A 19,027-nucleotide genomic window follows, 5' to 3' on the forward strand; every position below is an offset into this window, starting at 1 on the left:
TGAAAAAGACTGGAAAGAAACGCAATTAATGGGACTCATTGGACATCTAGAAGGTCTTGCAGAGTGGAATTCCAACATACATTAAAGTAGGAGACTTGCATAAAACAGTCCAAGAATAAAGGAAAATACAGTTGTTAAGTTTAGTCTAGTTGTTTTTTACATAATGTAATATTTATTGAAATTATCTTCACCCACAACAGTTCAAACTGAAAACATTATTGTTTGTCCATATTGCATGATGCTGCACAAAGCAAGAAAAAACTGTCAGTAGCTACTGAAGCCATATTAAGTTTCTAACAGTGACACAAGCGTGTGGCTTCTGGGTTTGCAATCAGCATTTTGAAATGGGACTGACAATAAAACTCGGGCAACAGATATTTCAGTCATATTTCAGGGCAGGTAAGCTATTCAGATTGGTTCCCATACTGTGTGTTTTATTTTCTGCCTGTTAAGTTTCATGTGGTTCCGACTTTTCAGTCATTTATTTCATAAAACGTCTTGCAGTCAGCGCCATTTACAATTAATATAGCTGTCAGTTGTTGAATGAGCTAGGACACGCTGTCCATGTTGAAATCTCTGTGCACGAGTGTATTGCTGCCTTCAAGTGTTCCCCTTATGAGACTGATATTCAGGCTGATACCGATGTTGTGCAGACTGACCGTAATGGAAATATGGTGGCCGCACAGTAACTTTTGAGGGCCAAATGTTGACTGCGTTTATTTATTTATTTTTATCACAAAGTGATTCCACATCTTTATTGTACTATAGATGCTATACGCCACACCTGACAGCTGAGCATGCATGATATGGAAAATTTGACTTCCTCAGCGTAGTTTTAGTATTTCCGGCACTACTTAAAGGCACCATACAGCCTATGAAAGGAGGAGAGCGTGCGAGAGAGGGGTGGGCGTGACGTCATGGCACGGTGCCCCGTCCATGTTTGGCGGAGAACTTTTTTGCAGCTTCGACAAAGTCTAGACACATTTGGCTTTGGTAACAACCAGACCCTGGAGAGAGAAAAACTATTTATTTAAAACTTCTGTAATATCAACATAACATTATTTCATGTCTTATCTTAGTTGACCTTCCTTCATTTACTATCGTTATTAAGGTAACGTTCGCTCAAAAGACACAGCGGACAGTTGGGGATTCAGGTCCCTCTCATATCAGAATTAACGGCTAATTACGGTGTCGTTCAGTAGCCAAGCTAACGTTACTCTTGGATGGGCGACACGGTTTTTTTCCCGTTTCTCACAAATAATAAATAGTCTCATTCTTCCGAGAGTCTTTTCATCCTCCGCCGGGTGGTTTCGTATGAACCGTGTCGAGGCAGCGACGAGGGGTCGGGGGCTCCGCCAGAAGAGCCGGGTTTCAGGATGAAGATGCCCAGAGGAGGACGCCTGTTCCTGGCGACGTGCCTCGGCTCGCTCTTCGTTCTCGTGCTTTATTTCCAGACCATCACCAAGCCAGGTAAGACCGGGCACATACTGTACTTTTGGGCTAAAATAACTAACGTTACACTTACCATTTTGTATTATTAATTAACACGTTTATATGTAAATAAAACAGCAATTTAGATTAGATTTAGTGCAGTGACCATAAAAGTAAAACAACTTTATAGTTGTTAGAGGATCAAATATCACCTCATAAGTTACTGTATGTAGTATACACGTAAGGCAGCATTATATTAAGCTTAATTTAGGCGTAACGTTAGCTTTGATACAAGCATCTTTGGTTGACAAAACTTTTAACACAGTCAGCACACCTGTGTGTATGTGTTGGTGTGCATGTGTGAAGCAGTGGGCATGTGCTGAGACATAATGAAATGTGAGTGACATGAAGTATGAATAAGCTCACTGTGAACAGTGGAATGTTTTGAAACCCCCCCTCCTAGAGACCCCCTGCATTCCTCTGCTTCAGCCTTCCTTTCCTCTCCTCTCCTTTTGTCTCCTTGACTGAGCCCGTCCTGGATATTGGAAGACAGACTTTGGGCCCCAGGCGACTGCAGACATCCAGGGAGAGGAGTTAGATCTCAGATAAAAGAGAAGGAGAAGTACAGATGATTGATTTGCGCTTACCACACATGCTGAAGCAAAATGGCAGTTGGGTAAGAGGAGAAGGAGAAAGAGCATTTGATACAAAAGAGCTGTTTTCCATGTGGATAGTAAAGAAGAGAGAATGAGGATAATTGGGGTAGAGAGGAGAAGCCAATGCCCTGTCTTTGGTGATGTTGTCAGGCAAGAGGAGCTTTGAAAATCATTGTGGGTTTTCTCTGAAATAAGTATTGACATAAAGTCTGCAAAGTTTTGCAACTTTGGTGAGACACTTGTCAAGGCACGAACTGAATCATCCCCAGTTGTCACACTGTGCGTGTCATAAGATATAAAAGATAATGATGGTGAAATAGTAAAAAATTAAAAAACATAATCACACCCGTAACTTCAATCAAAATAATTATCTTTGCTTGAAATGAACTTGGGATGCATTAAACAAATATGATGCACCACACCTGGTGTGTCTCCAGTGCACACGACATGAGTGAACAGTTCAAAACCACAGAAATAAATCAGCTTTTACAGAACACCACATGTTGAATAAATGTAGAGCAGTCTGTAAGCAGACACAATAAACCACATGTTGCCAAACCTACGAGCAACACACTTTAGCACTACCATTGACACCCCCACCTCCTCTACCTGACTGTTGTAGGTGGATACTCATACTATGTGCCCTGTCTGGGCTTGTCTGCTTTACAGCTCCACCAATAACCATGCAGGCCACATGAAAAGCGTTGTGGAACCACATTAGACAGGACTAATTCACAGGATGTCAACAAAGCACAAGGCGTCCTTAATTACCGTGTATCCAGTCAGAGACAGATTGAAAACCAACATCAATTTTCTTGTTTAATTCTGTATTCTCCTGGCCTTCTCCATTCCTTTTAATATCTCTCATCTGCTCTGTTTTGTTCCAGTATGTTGCAGTATGTATGTTTTATGCCTAATGCATATTGCTTTTTTTTTTTTTTTAACATCTAAACCCACTTACTTGATGGTTCATGCAAAATTTCAATCCAAATCAGTTTATGTTAAAACCTCCTTTATAAAGTTCCTGTATATGCAGTATAAGGATATGTAAAGTGATTAAATCTATTTAACAGCTTATTCCTCTTCTGCAGATGCTTAACAGAACAAACAATAACAAATCCTAGGATGACTTGAAAGAAGAAATTTGAAGCCTGACACCAACACCTGATATTCACCACTGATGTTGTAGACGTGTCCAAAGTATTTCCACTGTCACACTTAATCTACGTGTGCTGGAAATACTATACCCCAAACTGGATGGTTATTTCAAGTGAGAGAGAGAGTCGGGAATATGTTTGTTTTGGGGGCAAAATACTTCTAAAATGTAGTTTAGGTGATTATTTTCATTACTGATTAATCTGCCAATTATTTTCTCAATTAATAGTTTGGTCTTTAAAATGTCAGAGAACAGTTAAACTGCCTGTTGATAAGAGTCCAACCAAAAGTCTAAAACCCAAAAGATATTCAGTTTATTATCATATATGGCAAAGAAAAGCATGAAATCTTCACATCACATTTCAGCTAATGTTTGACATTTGACAATGAAAAAAACAATGAATTGATTATGAAAATAGTTGCAGATTGGGGCTGCCCCCTAAAACCTACTGAGTCGATGCATCAGTCAAGAACCCCGAGTCCATTTGCATTTTGTCAGATGATTTGCAGCCTTTTTTTCACGACAGCATGACAGACTGTAAACTTTTACAGATTCTTCTCTCTAAATGACCTTAATACATAACTGTGATGGAAACAGGGGGACTTTTTATCTCTCCGGCTGTGTGGTAATCTGACATTTTCACATCACGTTTCACATCAATGATGAACAACAGCTTTAAAACACAAGTTTTACAAGTAAAACACGAGACTCATGCAGCTGTTGTAACAGATTATTGTGTGGTTGCTTTGCTGGTGCGCGTGATTGTACTGTAACTGCAGTAATTTTGTGGAGACATGAACGATATTTCTGTAGGCTGTAGTGAAGAAAGAAACAAAAAGTAATAATGTTGTTTAGTATGTAGAACCCAAAAGAACAAAATATATGTAATTAAATAAATATAGAGAAATACAGATGAGTATATGAGACTACACAGCACCTCCCCCTCCCGTACAAGTTGATGCATTGGTCTAAAATGCAGAATCTGAGTTGATTGTGAAAATCCTGAGTCGGGGACAGCCCTATTGCTGATTAATATTCTGTTGATTGGCTTATCGTTGCAGCTCTAATTTAGTTTGATTATGTGTATGCCTCCTACGCCAAATTTTGATGCAGTTGGCTGAGATACTTGCGTCTTAGCCTAACTTGAGAAACTGTGATCAGAGCCTTTGATGTGGTATGGCCTAAATGTTTTCATTGGTGAGGTATCGGAGGTTTGATGTTCGCGCTACTAACCAAGATCAGCAGATAAGAAAAATAGTTTGCTTCCAGTAATAATAAAGCCCGATTGTTGATAGAGAGGTGGTCTTTTGGTTGAGGGAAGAAAAAAAAAACAGCACTGATGGTAATAAGTTTAATCCCATGTTTTGGTGTTACTGCATTACCGTGGAAACTGTCCCAGCCTCTGGACTTACAAAATAATTCTGTGTTGTAATTCTGCGAACGTTTTACACTCATACTTCTCATTTCGTTTTTCTCATTTGACACTGATCTAAACTATCCTTCTCCAAACTGTATAGTCATTTACTGCATAGACAGTTAATGACTATAAAAATCATACACTATGAAGAATGTTCTGTACTTCTTTAAGTTGAAGACTTAAAGACATTGTTGATGGATATCTGATTCGTTTTACACAGGAATGTGCTATATATGAAAGCTCTCTCACACACACACGCACACACACACACACGCACACACATCCACTTGCTTTGCAGAGCCACATCTCCAAATTAAGCATACTGTGTAATAGTGGACAGGAAGCCAAGTGTATATTATTGTCGTGCTTCCATTGTCTGACTTCCTGTGCCAACACCCTGGGTTTGGCACATAAGAAAGAAATACGAGTCCTATCCAGTGTGCTGTTAAAAACCTCATTAGACCATGTCAGATTTGAAGCTCTATCAGCTGTTCATTTATTTAGGAATTTGAGTTTGTGAGATTGAGATATGCTTTATCTTTAGTCGAGCTTTAGTCATAGTTCCTTTGCGGGTAGGACAGTGTCATTTTAAACCTTGGAGTTTGGCAATATGATGCAAGACTTCCTCAGTAATGTTCAAATGTAGTAAAGATTACATCAGTGGTGTTAAAGATACTGCACACATTGATGAGCAAATGAATGATGTAGGTGTGAGTGTATGGCTCACCAATGGGGATCGGCAAGTTGTTTGATGTTAATTAACATTTTGGCTGGTACATTAGCATAAATCACATGTCCAAAATGATTAAACACCAGTATAATTTACAGTGTACAGTGAATCAACTTCGAGTCATAGCATTCCACCTGTATGTAATGTTATCATTATGTAATTTGTTTTAAAACTGTGCTTGGGATTTGTTGAATTTTGTCTCTGGCTACTGCTGTGTATTAAAACTACTTCAAAAACCATTAACGGCTGCAGCAATAATGGACTGAAGCATGGAGTTTGTTTTTTTTTGAAAGACTCAGGCTGCGTCAGCATCAAAACTGACAACATATCACCCAGTGAGAGATTGTCAGCATCTTAGCACGATCTGTTCATGCATAGATTTAAAGTCATCAGTGTAGATCAGAGTCATGCTTTGTGCTGTGTGTTTTTGACAAAGTTGTAGCTGACCGAGGAAATCAAATCCTTGTAATCACTGCCCCTCTTTTCGAACACGATCAATTCTGCAACTTACCAGAAATACTAATTGGTGAGAAAAATAATAATTCTGGTGAGAAAATGTAACGGCCATGAAAACAGTCTAGAAACATTGACCTTTCTGTATTATGATGATTCTCTAAACGTGATTCTCTAACTCTTTCCCTGTTAAGATATTTCACATTTTGTTTCATTAAGCTCTTGTCAGAGTTTTTTAAAATATAAAAATACAAACTTGGTGCAGTGATGCAAATAAAAGGCCTGCTGAGCTACTCCAGAAGCTCCTCCTCCTTCAGGCCAGTGTAAAACGGTTTTAACATACTGAGAAACTTTTTCCTGACATTTACTTTTTCCAGTCAGCCTCTCTTATTAGATACATCATAATTTGAACAAAAATAGAGATGAACACCCAGTTTCTCTTATGTGGTCGCATTGACTCAGCAGTGCTATGGCACAGTGTCGTTGTGTGTGTAGTTCGAGTACAGTATGTGTGACTTTGCCAAGTATCATAGCTCAGCGTAGAAGGATGGTATACAGTATGTGCACTTGTTCAAGATAGCGTGAACTTGTCAGCATTTAGAGCAAGGGTCGTGAGTCTTTAGCCCTGCTGTTTGACACAGGAAACCATTTTCTGTCAACACCCCGAACACACAAATCTAAACATACTCATTGCATCACATTTCAAATTTTGACAAAAACGTGATTAAATTTTGACTGTGTTAATCAATCCTTACACTCAGCATGTGGTTCAGTATAATGGCTGCCATTCTTAAAAGAGGTGACATCACATGTCTGTATGTCATTTTTTGTTTGCGTCATGGCATGGTCACATGGTAAAAGTCAAACTAAATAGAGAAGTGTTGCCTTGGAGTAGAGTCAGAACTGAAATGTGTCTGAGGTTTGTTCTTGATAGAATCATTTCTGATCCTCTGTTGCTTTTCGCTCTACGTTCACCCTCTACAACGTTTCCACTTCATTTGCTTGGCAGCTGTACATGACTTCAGATACTAGAGGGTGGGGAAACACTCCTCTGTCTTTCCCAGCGATGGGAAACAATAACGTTGTCTGATCAACAAGCAGAACTGTCACAGCTGTTGTCACACATACTAATCAAATCTGAGCTGAATTAATAAAAACTTAAACTCATGGATGACAGGATTTTGAAACTTGCATCTGTCACATATCACTGATTCTCCAACCAGCTCTGCTGGTTCTTGCGAAAATGATGGATTCCTCCTTGCAGCTCTAAACAGAGACAACATCAAGGCCTGCTCTGATGTGTGTTGCCCGCACACAGAGTCAGTCCACAATTCATTGTCATTTTTTACCTAAACCTACTGTAGGCACAAACACACACTGTAATCTTTGTCATTGAACATGTATTTACCCACAGACACACTTATTCACCCCTATACACACACACACACACACACACACACACTCTCACACAGCGCAATACTATAATTGAACGCTACTTCATGTGTATGCATGCTGCCACTTATCATCTGACATTGATATCAATGAGGCTGTTGTGAAACAAACATTGTTTGATGCCGTTAAGGTCCCCCACAACGCCGGCAGCCCTTTACAGAGCGCAACACACCACATGCTACACTTGCTGGTGGTTTGTTCTGCCTCACTCTCTCAGCTGTATTAAAAAATATTTGTTATTACTCCAAACATGCTCTATCTTGTAAATTGTTAAGCCTGTTGCCTTCTAGCGTTAGCCTTATTCAAACCACTAACAGTGTGTTTTGAAAAGAGGAAGCATTAAGCATGAGTGGATTTATATGCCAAAACAAGAACTAGAGGCCTGTGTCTAACGTACTTGAAAAAGATGTGGTTTCAGTGCCTCAAGTTCAGACTTTCTGTCTCTGGTCTTACTTGCACTTTTAGAAACCAGTAACATTGACAGTGATTGTCATGTTTTCCGTTGCAGGTGTCCTTTTTAGCCTCTCTATTTCTCCGTTTCAGATATAAAAACGTTTATTAGTTTAGTTTTGGGATCAACAAACCACAGCTACTGTTGCTACTTCATTAAGAGGCAGAAGTTCAGTGCTCATAATGCACTTTTGGGACACGAGGCCCAAACATACTTGTGTTAAATGTTAATATCAATTAGGGATCGTTGAACACACCAGATGCTATTGTTTGGTTTCAAAAGTCTGACAGGAGGGATGAGCGCTCCCTCTGAGAAAACTTTGACGTGTCAGCGGATCAGGAAGCTACAGTTTAACAGTCACAGTGTCCTGTTGTAGATAAATTGGGTAATAAGACCTTGGTGGTGTGGTCATACTCTACTTAATATGGTCATACTTAAAACTCTGTTTGTCCATACAGTTGATGAGACAGTCCCAAACGCAGCTAGGCTACTTTAAGTCTAACGTAAAACAGACTAGAGATAAATTAAGTTTATTACCTGAAGCTTACCTTCCAATAAAGAGTGCAAGCATTTACATCCACACTCTCACCAGCAATTAGACCCATCCCCCAGAAACACCCCTGCAACAAACCATAAGTGCTTTTCCACCATTATTAAACACATGTGGTTGGTCTTTAATGGCAAAAGACGTCTCACTACACACAGTTGAAAATGTGTGACCTCCCCGGCTGCAAACATTTCATACTGAAGGATTTTTGAGGATTCATACTGGAAAGATTGAAATTGTTTATTTTGTTTTGTTTGTTTTTTAATTCAAATAGATTTTTCTCAGGTTGTGAATCAACTACTAGGGAATTTACACTTTGTGATTTATATTGATATTGACTAATATGAAAGAGATTATCATGTGAAAAATAGAAGTCATGTCAGCCAGCCCCAGCATTAAATCTAAAAGCGTTATGCACCGAGGTAACTTTATCCCTTTCAGTTTCACTTTTACCGTTCTTGAGAATTAAAGGGACTCAAAGATATACAGTATTTCAGATCAACCTGAACTCTGACATCGTAATTTTTGGATTGAGAAATTGTCTGGTTGTAACTGAAATCCAGGAATTTCTTACAGTAATGTTTTTGACCCTTTTGAATGAAGGTGAACAGCAAGAGGGTAAGACTAACATGAAAAGGGAGTGCCTGCCTGGCTACAAAGAACAGCAGTGATTGTAAAGTCACCTCATCTTGTTGCTCTAATTACCACCATCTGTTGCTTTTAGCGTGTGGATGGTGTGACGCCTTCAAATCAAGCTATGCTCTAAACAAACACATAAAGCCTGGCGGCCTGTTACTCCTGATAACCCAATTGTCTCTTCCTGCCTGCAGTTATTTTCATTTGTGACATCCTATTTTCCCTTTCAGTCACATTGTGAAACAGACTTTTATATACCTCAATCAAAGCAAATTACACTGTGGTTTTCTCTCAACTCACGGAATCTTCCATTACGTGGCCCTCATAAAGACAGGCCTTTATTTCAAGTGCAATTAAGTGCAGTTTTACCTCTTTAAGTAAATATTTACATTATTGATGCCACAGAATCCTCTTTGTTCTTTATCATGATCAGAGGGAGGATGAGGTTTTTCAAATGAAAAAGGAAGTTTATTTGCCAGGAAGCAGGGCAGAGACTTGATTCACAAAACGAGAAACAAAACCATTAGCAATAAAAATGGTTGTGGTGTATTAGGCCTCCACACACAGTGAAAGTGATCTTAATGTTGTTATTTAAATTTGTCTCCCTCTCTCTTGTCAGCTGATAAGACATAAACAAGCGGTGTCTGTTTACAAAGATCCAGAGTGGTGTACATGCTTAATGGAACCTTGTTCGTCTGGGAACATAACATCAGTGGCGTTTCACACCCTCGAGACTGTCAGACGAGACAGAGCCAGGTTCAGTTCTGTTTGTCTGTGTAGTAAGACTGGGGCCCTCATCTGCTCTTCTTCAACTGCCTGTATTTTGTCACTTCCTGAATCTGAGAGGAAGTGGTGGTTTTCTGGTGAATGTGATAGAACACACGACACTGAAAAAGATATGGTTTATGACGCTTGTGAAATGCACATTTCCATGTAACAGAAAAAAAAAAACATTGACTGTGTTATTGTAGTTGAAAGCTTTGATGCAATATAAAAGATAAGAAAAAGCATTCTTGAGCTAAACTTTGAACGTACAACAAAAATAATATGAAAGCAGTGTTTTCAGTGGCGATAAGAAGGAAGAGTGAACATGTTCTTAAAACAGAATAGGTCACAACCCTCCCTCCCCTCATCATGCTCACACATTCACACCTATGTACATGTACACTTACACATGTAGAGGCTATGTTTAGCTGTCACCTTTTGAACTTTTTGAAATTTCCCAGTAGGTATCACAGTATTATATTATTATTTAGAAATCCCACACATATGATTTTCAATACTGTCAAAAATACAGACTCAGAGTAAACCTTGAGTACACCTGGAGTTTAGGAGGAGCACTTGAAGGCAGCATGTAACCCCCCCTCCGACCACAATATGGGTTGCAATGGCAGAGTGGCACTGTCTGTATTTCTGCTCGCTGACTGCAGAAGCAGTGATTCAAAGTTAATAAGTTGGCTGAAAACTTGAGCCAAAATATGAGATAATCATGTCTTGTTATGTTTGTGGTGAATGAAACTTGTTGGCCTTCAGTAAGTTTGTTCCTGACATTTATTCATTCATTGTTTCTCTGCTGTGGAACCTGATGAGTGATAAAAGACAGTGTTAATTGTTTCATCTGTGAATTTTTGCCCTGTAGTTCCACGTAAACGTTTGCAGGCGGGGTCAGGTTTGGGTAGTTGATTGACATATTTTTGCGGGTCAGGCGGTACAGATCGGCTCTCTTAACGGGTCGGGTGGGTGCAGGTATTAAAAAACCCTGACCTGCGCATCACCACTAGACAATGTCATACATGCTACAATGACTTCTATCACCAGCAGCTCAGCTGTTAAGGTTTGTTTTTTTAACACAAATACGGTCATATACCATGTGAAGGTATGAAAAAAGTGATTTACTCACTCAGGTACCCATGCAGTCATACTCAGAGTGCATCATGGGGTGATGGGATTTCTGCAGAAATCCACCCCCTGTTCGGAAAGTACAAATTACTTCTTTCTTCTTTGGAGAAATATACAACACAGAACTTTGATCAGTACTGTGTTTAAATGACCTGTTCAACGTTTCGAAAAATGCATCTGATCACTTTCTCCAAGAGTTTCTCCAAGAGTTATAAAGATTGATACTACTCTAATGTTTGTTTGTCAAATATGAAACTACAGTTAGGAGACTGACAGCTTAGTTTAGCATAAAAACTGTAAGCAGGGGAAACAGCTAGCCTGGCTCTGGTTAAAGGTGAAAAAATACACCCACCACCACCTTTGAAGCTCACTAATTAACCAAACCACAACTGAAATGTAAAAATGAGAAGTTGTTGTTTGGTAAGTTACTTCCTGGCCTTGTCATGTGAGATCTCCAGCACTTTTTAGCTGTTACATTTTACAGCACATACAAGCCCCAGGTGACATCTCAGATGTCTTGTTTGAACAGTCCACAACCCAAACTACTTAGTTTATTATCATAGAGGACTAAAGAAACCAGAAAATATTCACATATGAGAAGCTGGAGTTTTCTTAAAATTTCCTCTTAAAATATAACTCAAAATGATTAATTGATTATCAAAACAGTTGGTTATTAATTTAACTAATCGATTAGTTGCAGCTCTGCTGTACAGTCTCCTGTTATGAGTTTTAGGATTCAAAACAGGAATGTACTCTTGCCGATTTTTAAATGAGCTCTGCATTTGACATTAACTTTCCCCATTTTCCTGTCTTAACCACGTGACATCATGAATGAAAGACCTAATGAAATATTTCCTCTCCATCATGCAGTGTTTAAACTTGAAAACACACAATAACCCATTAATGTGACTACTGCCGCCACAAGTGTCTCTTGACCTACTTTCCAGCTTCCTGAGGAAGTGTCCTGAGTTTGTGCAGGACTCAGTGGCTTAAAATGTGAACGACGGCGCTGTTGACTGCGAGCTTAGACATCTATATTCAGTTCTACCTGGAACCTTGACTGTCTGAGTTTTATGTATGGTGGCTTGTATGTTTCAGACCTCTGGAATAGCAGTATGCTGTGTCTGTGACCTCTTCCTTGTCATCCTAGCGGAAACCCACTGTAACCTTAACAAAACGTTTTTGTCATACATCCATAGACCTCAAAATATACATAAAATACATAGCATTTATATGTTAGTAAGCCTATATTTGTTAAATGGAACTCTGATTTTGTGTAAGATGTGGATTTGAAATGTATCCAGTAAAGCTTTCATCCCGGTCCAAGAATTAGATGCCTATCTCTTGTGTTCAGATGATGTGGCAGAGCGTTCACCCAGAGGAAGTCGAGGATTTTGATGATTCCTGTGAGCTCACGCAGAGAGGAGGGACAGGGAGAGGCTGCATCACGACAGTCTGTCTCTCTGTCTCACTGTCTATCTCAGATCCTCTTATAGCGCATGCCTCACTGTGTTCGCTTAGTCACCAGTAATTCATTTTGTGTTTTCTGCTTCCTCAAATTTGCAGGAAACAGTCATGATTTAGAGCTTGATTTTAATCTTGATCATGAGTTTGCGCACAATAGTGGTTTATATGTCTTTCATGAGTCGAGTCCCAAGCTGACGCTCAGATTTATGACATTTTTCAAAATGTTGGAACTTTTATTTGCTTGATGTGAACTCATCAGAAAGAAAAGAAACAGTCAGAGAGAAAAACTTCCCTCTGGACTGCATACTTGCATAGCATAAGCCTTCCCAACCTTTTTATGCGCTAACTCAGTGATATGCTTTCCATATGATGGTATGGAGTTTTCTCATCACTCTGTTGGGCCCTCCTCCAAGTACTTTCCCCTCATGCTTATACATATGAAGCATATTCTCCACCTCTCTCCACCTCCTTCTCGTTCCAACTTTGTGTGAAGACATAAAGCAACCGGAGGCATTGTTTAGCCACATGTGCAAAGCAAATCACTTTTCTCGCTCAGCACCATTAACTGCAGACCCCAACTCTGACTGCCATCAGGTCTGGATGGGGGCTGGAGAGGAGGGGGATGGGAGTGGGGGGATGGAAGGAGAAGACAGATGTGTTTATAGAGACTGGAGGAGGGAGGAGAGACGATAACAAGGTCTCCATCCAGATATCTTCTGCCTCCTGCATGTCCCTCATTATATATGCATGTTATGCAGCCAAATACTGATGCATATTCATCATTGTTTGGTTGTGTAATGTTAGTAAATTGGAAGTGCGTGTTCCTGAAATCTTTACAGTCTGTTCTGATTTGTACTGTGTCCTCCAGTTAGTCTGCTGTGGATAAACAACTTATTTTATGTAAAAGTCAAATGACAAAAGACAGGTTACGAAAAAAAATGTTGCAGCAAAAGCAAAGAGTAAGAAGAGAAGTGCAACTAATGTAAGACAGAGTTTGAAAGGAACAAGCTGTTCCTATTGAATCTATGAGTGAAAGGAGAAAGGAGGGAGGATTTTTTTTTAAAAAAAGGATCACGTCATGACAAACAGACCAGAGGAAGGTTGGAAAGTTGGCTCAGACTGACGGACATCTTTACAGTGTAATTTAAACCTCTCTGCAATTACATGACACATTGTTAAACAAAGTGTTTCTCATTTGTGACCGTCATATAGGCTAATTTAAAAATAACAATAATGTGGTCAGACTTTCATCAGTGTTGCCAAGTCAACAAAACACACGCAATGAAAATTAACCAGACGTGTTCTCCTGTTGACATATAACACAATACAGATTTAATGTGGTGTTATTCATATCAGATTTTCACATACATCTCATGAAAAGAAATGAACTGGGACATGAGTTCACTCAGATAACACACAAGTTCAACTCTTCTGTCAAATGGTGTTTTTATTGAAAAAGAATGTGTTGAATGGCTGTAATCATATGGCTTTTTGATTTGTCCCTCTCTTACTGTAGAACCTGGTTTGAAGACTGTCAGCAGACCAGGGCAAAGCAGAAGTCCACTGCAGAGCCTCTACAATGGAGATCAGGTGAGAACAGACAGAAGCTGGATAGCTTAGCTTAGCGCAAAGACTACAAGAAGAGGGAAACAGCTAGCTTGGCTCAGTCCAAAGGAAACAAAATCCACCTCCAAAGCTCACTGATTAACACAATGGGTTTTTTTTTAATCTGTACAAAATTGACACTTTGTGGTTTTACGGTAGTTAATGATTCGGACTATTTCTTGGCTTTGCGCAGTGATTTTCTGGAGTCGTGTTGTGTCTGTGAGGTTGCCCAGATTTCTCTGAAAATATCATTTGATGACAGTTTTGGCATCTCAGTGGAGGTTGGGCTGTAGGGTATTAACTTTGAGAGTCACAGTAAGCTGAGCATTGAACATCTTTATGATGTTTGTTGTTACATACAGTGTAAAGCTGATTGGAAATGATTTCCAGAACTGATTCAAGGCCATCAACTCAGTTCATATTGTATTCATTCATTTTGAATTAGCAAGCCATGTAGCCATCACGCAAACGCACAGTAACAAGCTTCCCTGTATTAGAAGCAAATATATCAAGTCAGCAGAGACACCAGACCTCCTACAGCCAGGTGGCAGGATGAAGAGGTTTAGTTGGTAAACTTATTGCACTTATTGCACTGACTTTGTCAGCTGCAATAAGTGCAAATTTTCCACTATTGAAATAGTTTTTTAAAGTTTTTTTGTGAAGATGACATATGACATATGTTCTTTTAATTTGTCACAGACAGTAGGGATGCCACAGTGAGGAAATTTTCCCACCAACTAAAAAACTGACAACACCGGTTACCGGTTACACTGAACATTTTACAAATGGCACTCGCCTGTCATCCGGAGAGATGAAAACAAGCACCGAGACCCAGGGAGACATAAGAGCAGCTGCTCACTAACAGCTAGTGTTACTTTAGTTTACAGCAGCAGGACGGAGAACAGACGTTTCACTCCGCTACTTTTTGCTGCGACTCTGCTTCTGCTGCTGCTGCTGCTGCAGACACTTCTGGAGCTGACCCTGTCACTTTATAATTGTAGCATCTGTCGTCCGACTAAGTATTGATAACACGCTCGATACTTTACAAATTGGATTTTTATTTAATCTGTTTTTTTATTTGATGGTCACTGACGCAAAAATGAAATAAATGGGTTTGTTTCTATAGAAAAAAGCAAAACTTCAGTATGGGCGGTGGGCAGGTAATGTAATCGATGTATGTCCAAACACTGTGTAACACCGGTAACATTGACCACTGTGGCAAGCCTAACAGACAGGTGACAAATTAAAAGAAAAAACAACTTAAAGTGTCTTAGTAAGGTTTTGGACCACCACATGCTGCCAGAACAGTCTCAATGCACATTGGCAAGTCTCTGAACTCTTCTGGAGAGATGAACACCATTCTTCCAAAAGATATTCCCTCATTTTGTGTTTTGATGAACTTATTCCTTTAATTTGTCACTCATCGCTATCTATCTATCTATTTATGTGTATATATATATATATATTTTATATGTGAACTGCCTGCAACTATTTTTAAAACGTGTTTCTGTTTCTCTTTAACCCTTAATCATCCCACTTGGTCTCTCTTTCACCTGTGCTGCATCGTCCTCATCGTCCTCTCTACAAGCAGCTGGAGCTCTTAGCAGCTCAGAGGTCCCTCCAAGGCCGCAGGGAGCTGTTGGAGCAGGAGTGCCTGAGCCACACGAGGAAGCGGCGGGTGCTTTCGCCCGAGGATCTCAAACACCTCATTGTGGATGATAAACACAGCCTTATTTACTGCTATGTACCCAAGGTTGGTTACCATGAGAGTAATTAACACAGCTGAAGTTCCAGATGACATAAAATTATAATCTTATTCAGTTGCCTTATTTTTATAGTGCAGATTGTTGAGATGATAGTTTGTTACAGTGTGTAAAAGCATTGCTGCTTTCACTTTTTTATATGTATAAAAGTTTTTTGACTGTCCTCACTTCCAGGTAGCCTGCACCAACTGGAAGCGTGTCCTCATGGTCCTCACCAGTGACGGCCGCTACACTGACCCTCTTGCCATCCCTGCCAATGAGGCCCACGTGGCGGGAAACCTGCGCACACTCTCCGAGTTCTCAGTCCCTGAGATCAACCAACGCCTTCGCAGCTACCTCAAGTTCATCTTCGTGCGGGAGCCCTTTGAGCGCCTGGTGTCCGCCTACCGGAACAAGTTCACGCGCAGCTACAACACTGCTTTCCACAAGCGCTACGGAACCAAGATCGTCCGCCGGCACCGGCCCAACCCGCAGCGTGAAGCACTGGAGAAAGGGAATGACGTTTCTTTCCACGAGTTTGTCCAGTATCTTGTGGACCCTCGGACCCAACGGGAAGAACCTTTCAATGAGCACTGGGAGCGGGTGCACTCTCTCTGCCACCCATGTCTGATCCATTATGACGTGGTGGGGAAGTATGAGACTCTGGAGCCAGACGCGCAGGCTGTGCTCAGATTGGCCGGAGTGGATGGGACACTTCAATTTCCAACGTCTGGTAAGAGCACCCGGACTGACGGCAACATGGCAGCACGCTTCTTTAAGCACATCAGTCCTTTCTACCAGAAGAAACTATTCAACCTGTATCGAATGGATTTCCTGCTCTTTAACTACTCAACACCAGAGTATCTCAGGACTTGATGCGGGGCAGAGAAAAGAGGGTTGAAATCAGTGCCACGGATGGACTGGCCAATCGCGCAGCTCTGAAGGCTTTTGTGATAGTCCACATTTCATACAGTGGATGTGTGATGGTACGTTTGCACTTTTTTCATTGCCATGGACTTTTCATTCCTGCGTGGAATGGTCCATCACACGCACAGACTTGGCACTACGACTCTCCAACAACAACTAAAAAACTGGTTTCAGTGAAGGGAACTTACTAAATGGAACCACATTTCTTCCTGAGAAGGACAGACTGTATGTGCTGTTATCTTAATAGCATGTTATATGCAGTGTGTCACACTCACTCATAGTTTATTGGTTTACTTTCCAGTTTAAAGATGTTTAGCAGAACAGATTGCTGAAGGGTCTTGGCCTTTAAGTTCAGTAAGAATTCAGTATTTATTATTTTTACTCACCCGATTTCCATTTCTCTCCAAGAACCTGCTTTGTCAGATGGAGCAAATCTTTCTCTCCCTGACTTTTTCTGTTTTAGTTCTGTTGCTGTCTTTTATACGTAGTTGTTGAGTTGAGTGAAATATGCCTTACCAGCATTCCTGTGGTGCCCACTACAGTAAAAGTTCTCTTGCCTTGTTTTTTCTGAGAACTAATGAGCCACAAATTAAAGTCACACTTCAGAGGAGCAGGTTCTTCTCTTACACGGGCATACAGGTTAATGTGCTGACTGTGAAGCTGAACATTGCAGATTGTTTCAAAGCACCTACAGTACAGTATCTCTGGAAGGCCTTTATTTATGTATGTCAGTGCATAAAGTATTTATTGTTATGGATTTGGGCTCATGATTTTGTGAAAATGGATTTTATATGAAAGAATAAGGGGTTTCTCTTCTGAGTGAATACTTCTTGCATGGAGCAAGTTATTTGCTGTCTCGGCTTTTGCACATAAACTGATGCCAAATAGAAATCTATCTATCATATACTTTTTTTTTAATCTAAGCTCTGCTTCTGACGCTTGTTTTATCTAACTCGTCACAGCACTCGTTCACACTATCATACATATACATATGAGTCACTTCCAGGAAAATTCACAGTCACTTTGTAATTCAAGTAAAAGCTCGCCATCCCTCCTCTATCGCTGTCTGTATTTAGCTCTGGGCAGGTATGCTGAACAAACAGCCACATAGCTGTGGTCAGGGCCTGAGTCCAGCCCAGCAACACCTCTGGTCAGAGCTGCCCTTGTTAGCGTTGAAGGCAGACACATTAAGGGGTTAACCCAGCTACAGTCATCACTGCAGGTCCTTGCTCAGCAAATGTTAGTGAATTTACAGTTTAAGGTAGCAACTTTTATGAATGATTTGCACTGCGAAAATATCAGTTTTAACAGATGCCTCATGCAGGCTTAAATAATAGTCTTATTTTCTGAAACTAGAGGCAGTATCATTAACTAGGATGACATCATTTTGAAACAGTCAAATCTGCCAGTGAATTTATGAAGCCAGCATCTTTTTTTAAACTAGTAGAGTAATCTACTGTGACTGTTTTTATGTAGTTTGAGGATACTTTCACTTGTTTCTGTATCCGTGAATGGCAGAATGAAAGAAATTGAGAATGACAAGTCAAATTGAGATTGACTTGAGATGAAGATGATTTGTTAAAGTAATAATGCGACTGCTGTATTTTTCCACATTCTTAAATTCCTGATAATTTACTAGAACGTTTCCTGTAAAGACTTTTGGAATTTGACATCAGTTTTGGGTCAAACAGATTCAGTTGACACTTTTAAGCCTTTTAGTCAACACATACAGCATGAAGAATACAGTTTCCGATTATAAATAAAATATGAATAAATACTTACTCAGGTTTAAATGTAGTAGTACTCGACACACAAACTAATTAAACTAAAATAACAGTGTCAGTCCATATTTTTTTGCCTTCTGTTGCAACCAAATTACATTGTTCTTTCCAGAAAATTTTGTATGAAATCATTAGGAAATAATTAACATGTAATAAGAAAAGCTGCAGTAAAATCCCCTGCTCAGACCTAGTTATTATCTCATACATCTGTGATGATCAGTGTCTGTGTGTGAGGACGCATAGTATTCACTTTCACTTTTCACCTACATCTACTATCCTCAATTTGTGATTCCGTACATTTCCCAGAGCAACAGCAAGTGATTTTTCAGTGTACACAAAGTCTTACTTGGACTATCTTGCGGCCTCCTGGTATTATTGCCTGTTTATCAAGATACCAATCTAACATGTGTTAGGTAAGTGCTGGGATTCATCTGGACCTGACATGTTTTTGTTTAGCTGGTTGTCTCTGAGAATAACAAGAATTCACCACAAAACAACAAAATGTAACATTTCCATTGAAATGGCTGTCTCCTGCAGTCTCAGGATATTAGTTCCAGTTTTGCTGAAAAAGCGTGCACAATTTTGCTAGCGCATGTCAAGACAGGCTGGCGTTGAGCTAAAAGGAAATTGTCTTTAATTTAATCTCTTTATCTACCAGATGTCTTTTGTAAAATATT

The 19,027-nt window shown here is 39.9% G+C and overlaps 1 protein-coding gene across 4 annotated transcripts; it reads left to right on the forward strand.

Moving 5' to 3' along the window:
- Positions 1–894: 894 nt before the first annotated feature.
- Positions 895–17,326, forward strand: LOC122982029 (carbohydrate sulfotransferase 11-like). Of its 4 annotated transcripts, none has more exons than XM_044350982.1 (5): positions 895–1,111; positions 1,286–1,470; positions 13,812–13,885; positions 15,489–15,653; positions 15,838–17,326. In XM_044350982.1, the coding sequence occupies exons 2-5, from the start codon at positions 1,377–1,379 to the stop codon at positions 16,516–16,518; spliced, it is 1,014 nt and encodes a 337-aa protein (XP_044206917.1). In that variant the 5' UTR covers positions 895–1,111; positions 1,286–1,376; the 3' UTR covers positions 16,519–17,326. The 4 variants fall into 4 exon arrangements, with proteins under 4 accessions (XP_044206917.1, XP_044206918.1, XP_044206916.1 ...); XM_044350983.1 differs by having other exon boundaries at positions 895–993; XM_044350981.1 differs by having other exon boundaries at positions 895–1,470.
- The last annotated feature ends 1,701 nt before the right edge of the window (positions 17,327–19,027 follow it).

Source organism: Thunnus albacares, chromosome 5 (genome assembly GCF_914725855.1).
Source record: "Thunnus albacares chromosome 5, fThuAlb1.1, whole genome shotgun sequence".
Classification (NCBI taxonomy): domain Eukaryota; kingdom Metazoa; phylum Chordata; class Actinopteri; order Scombriformes; family Scombridae; genus Thunnus; species Thunnus albacares.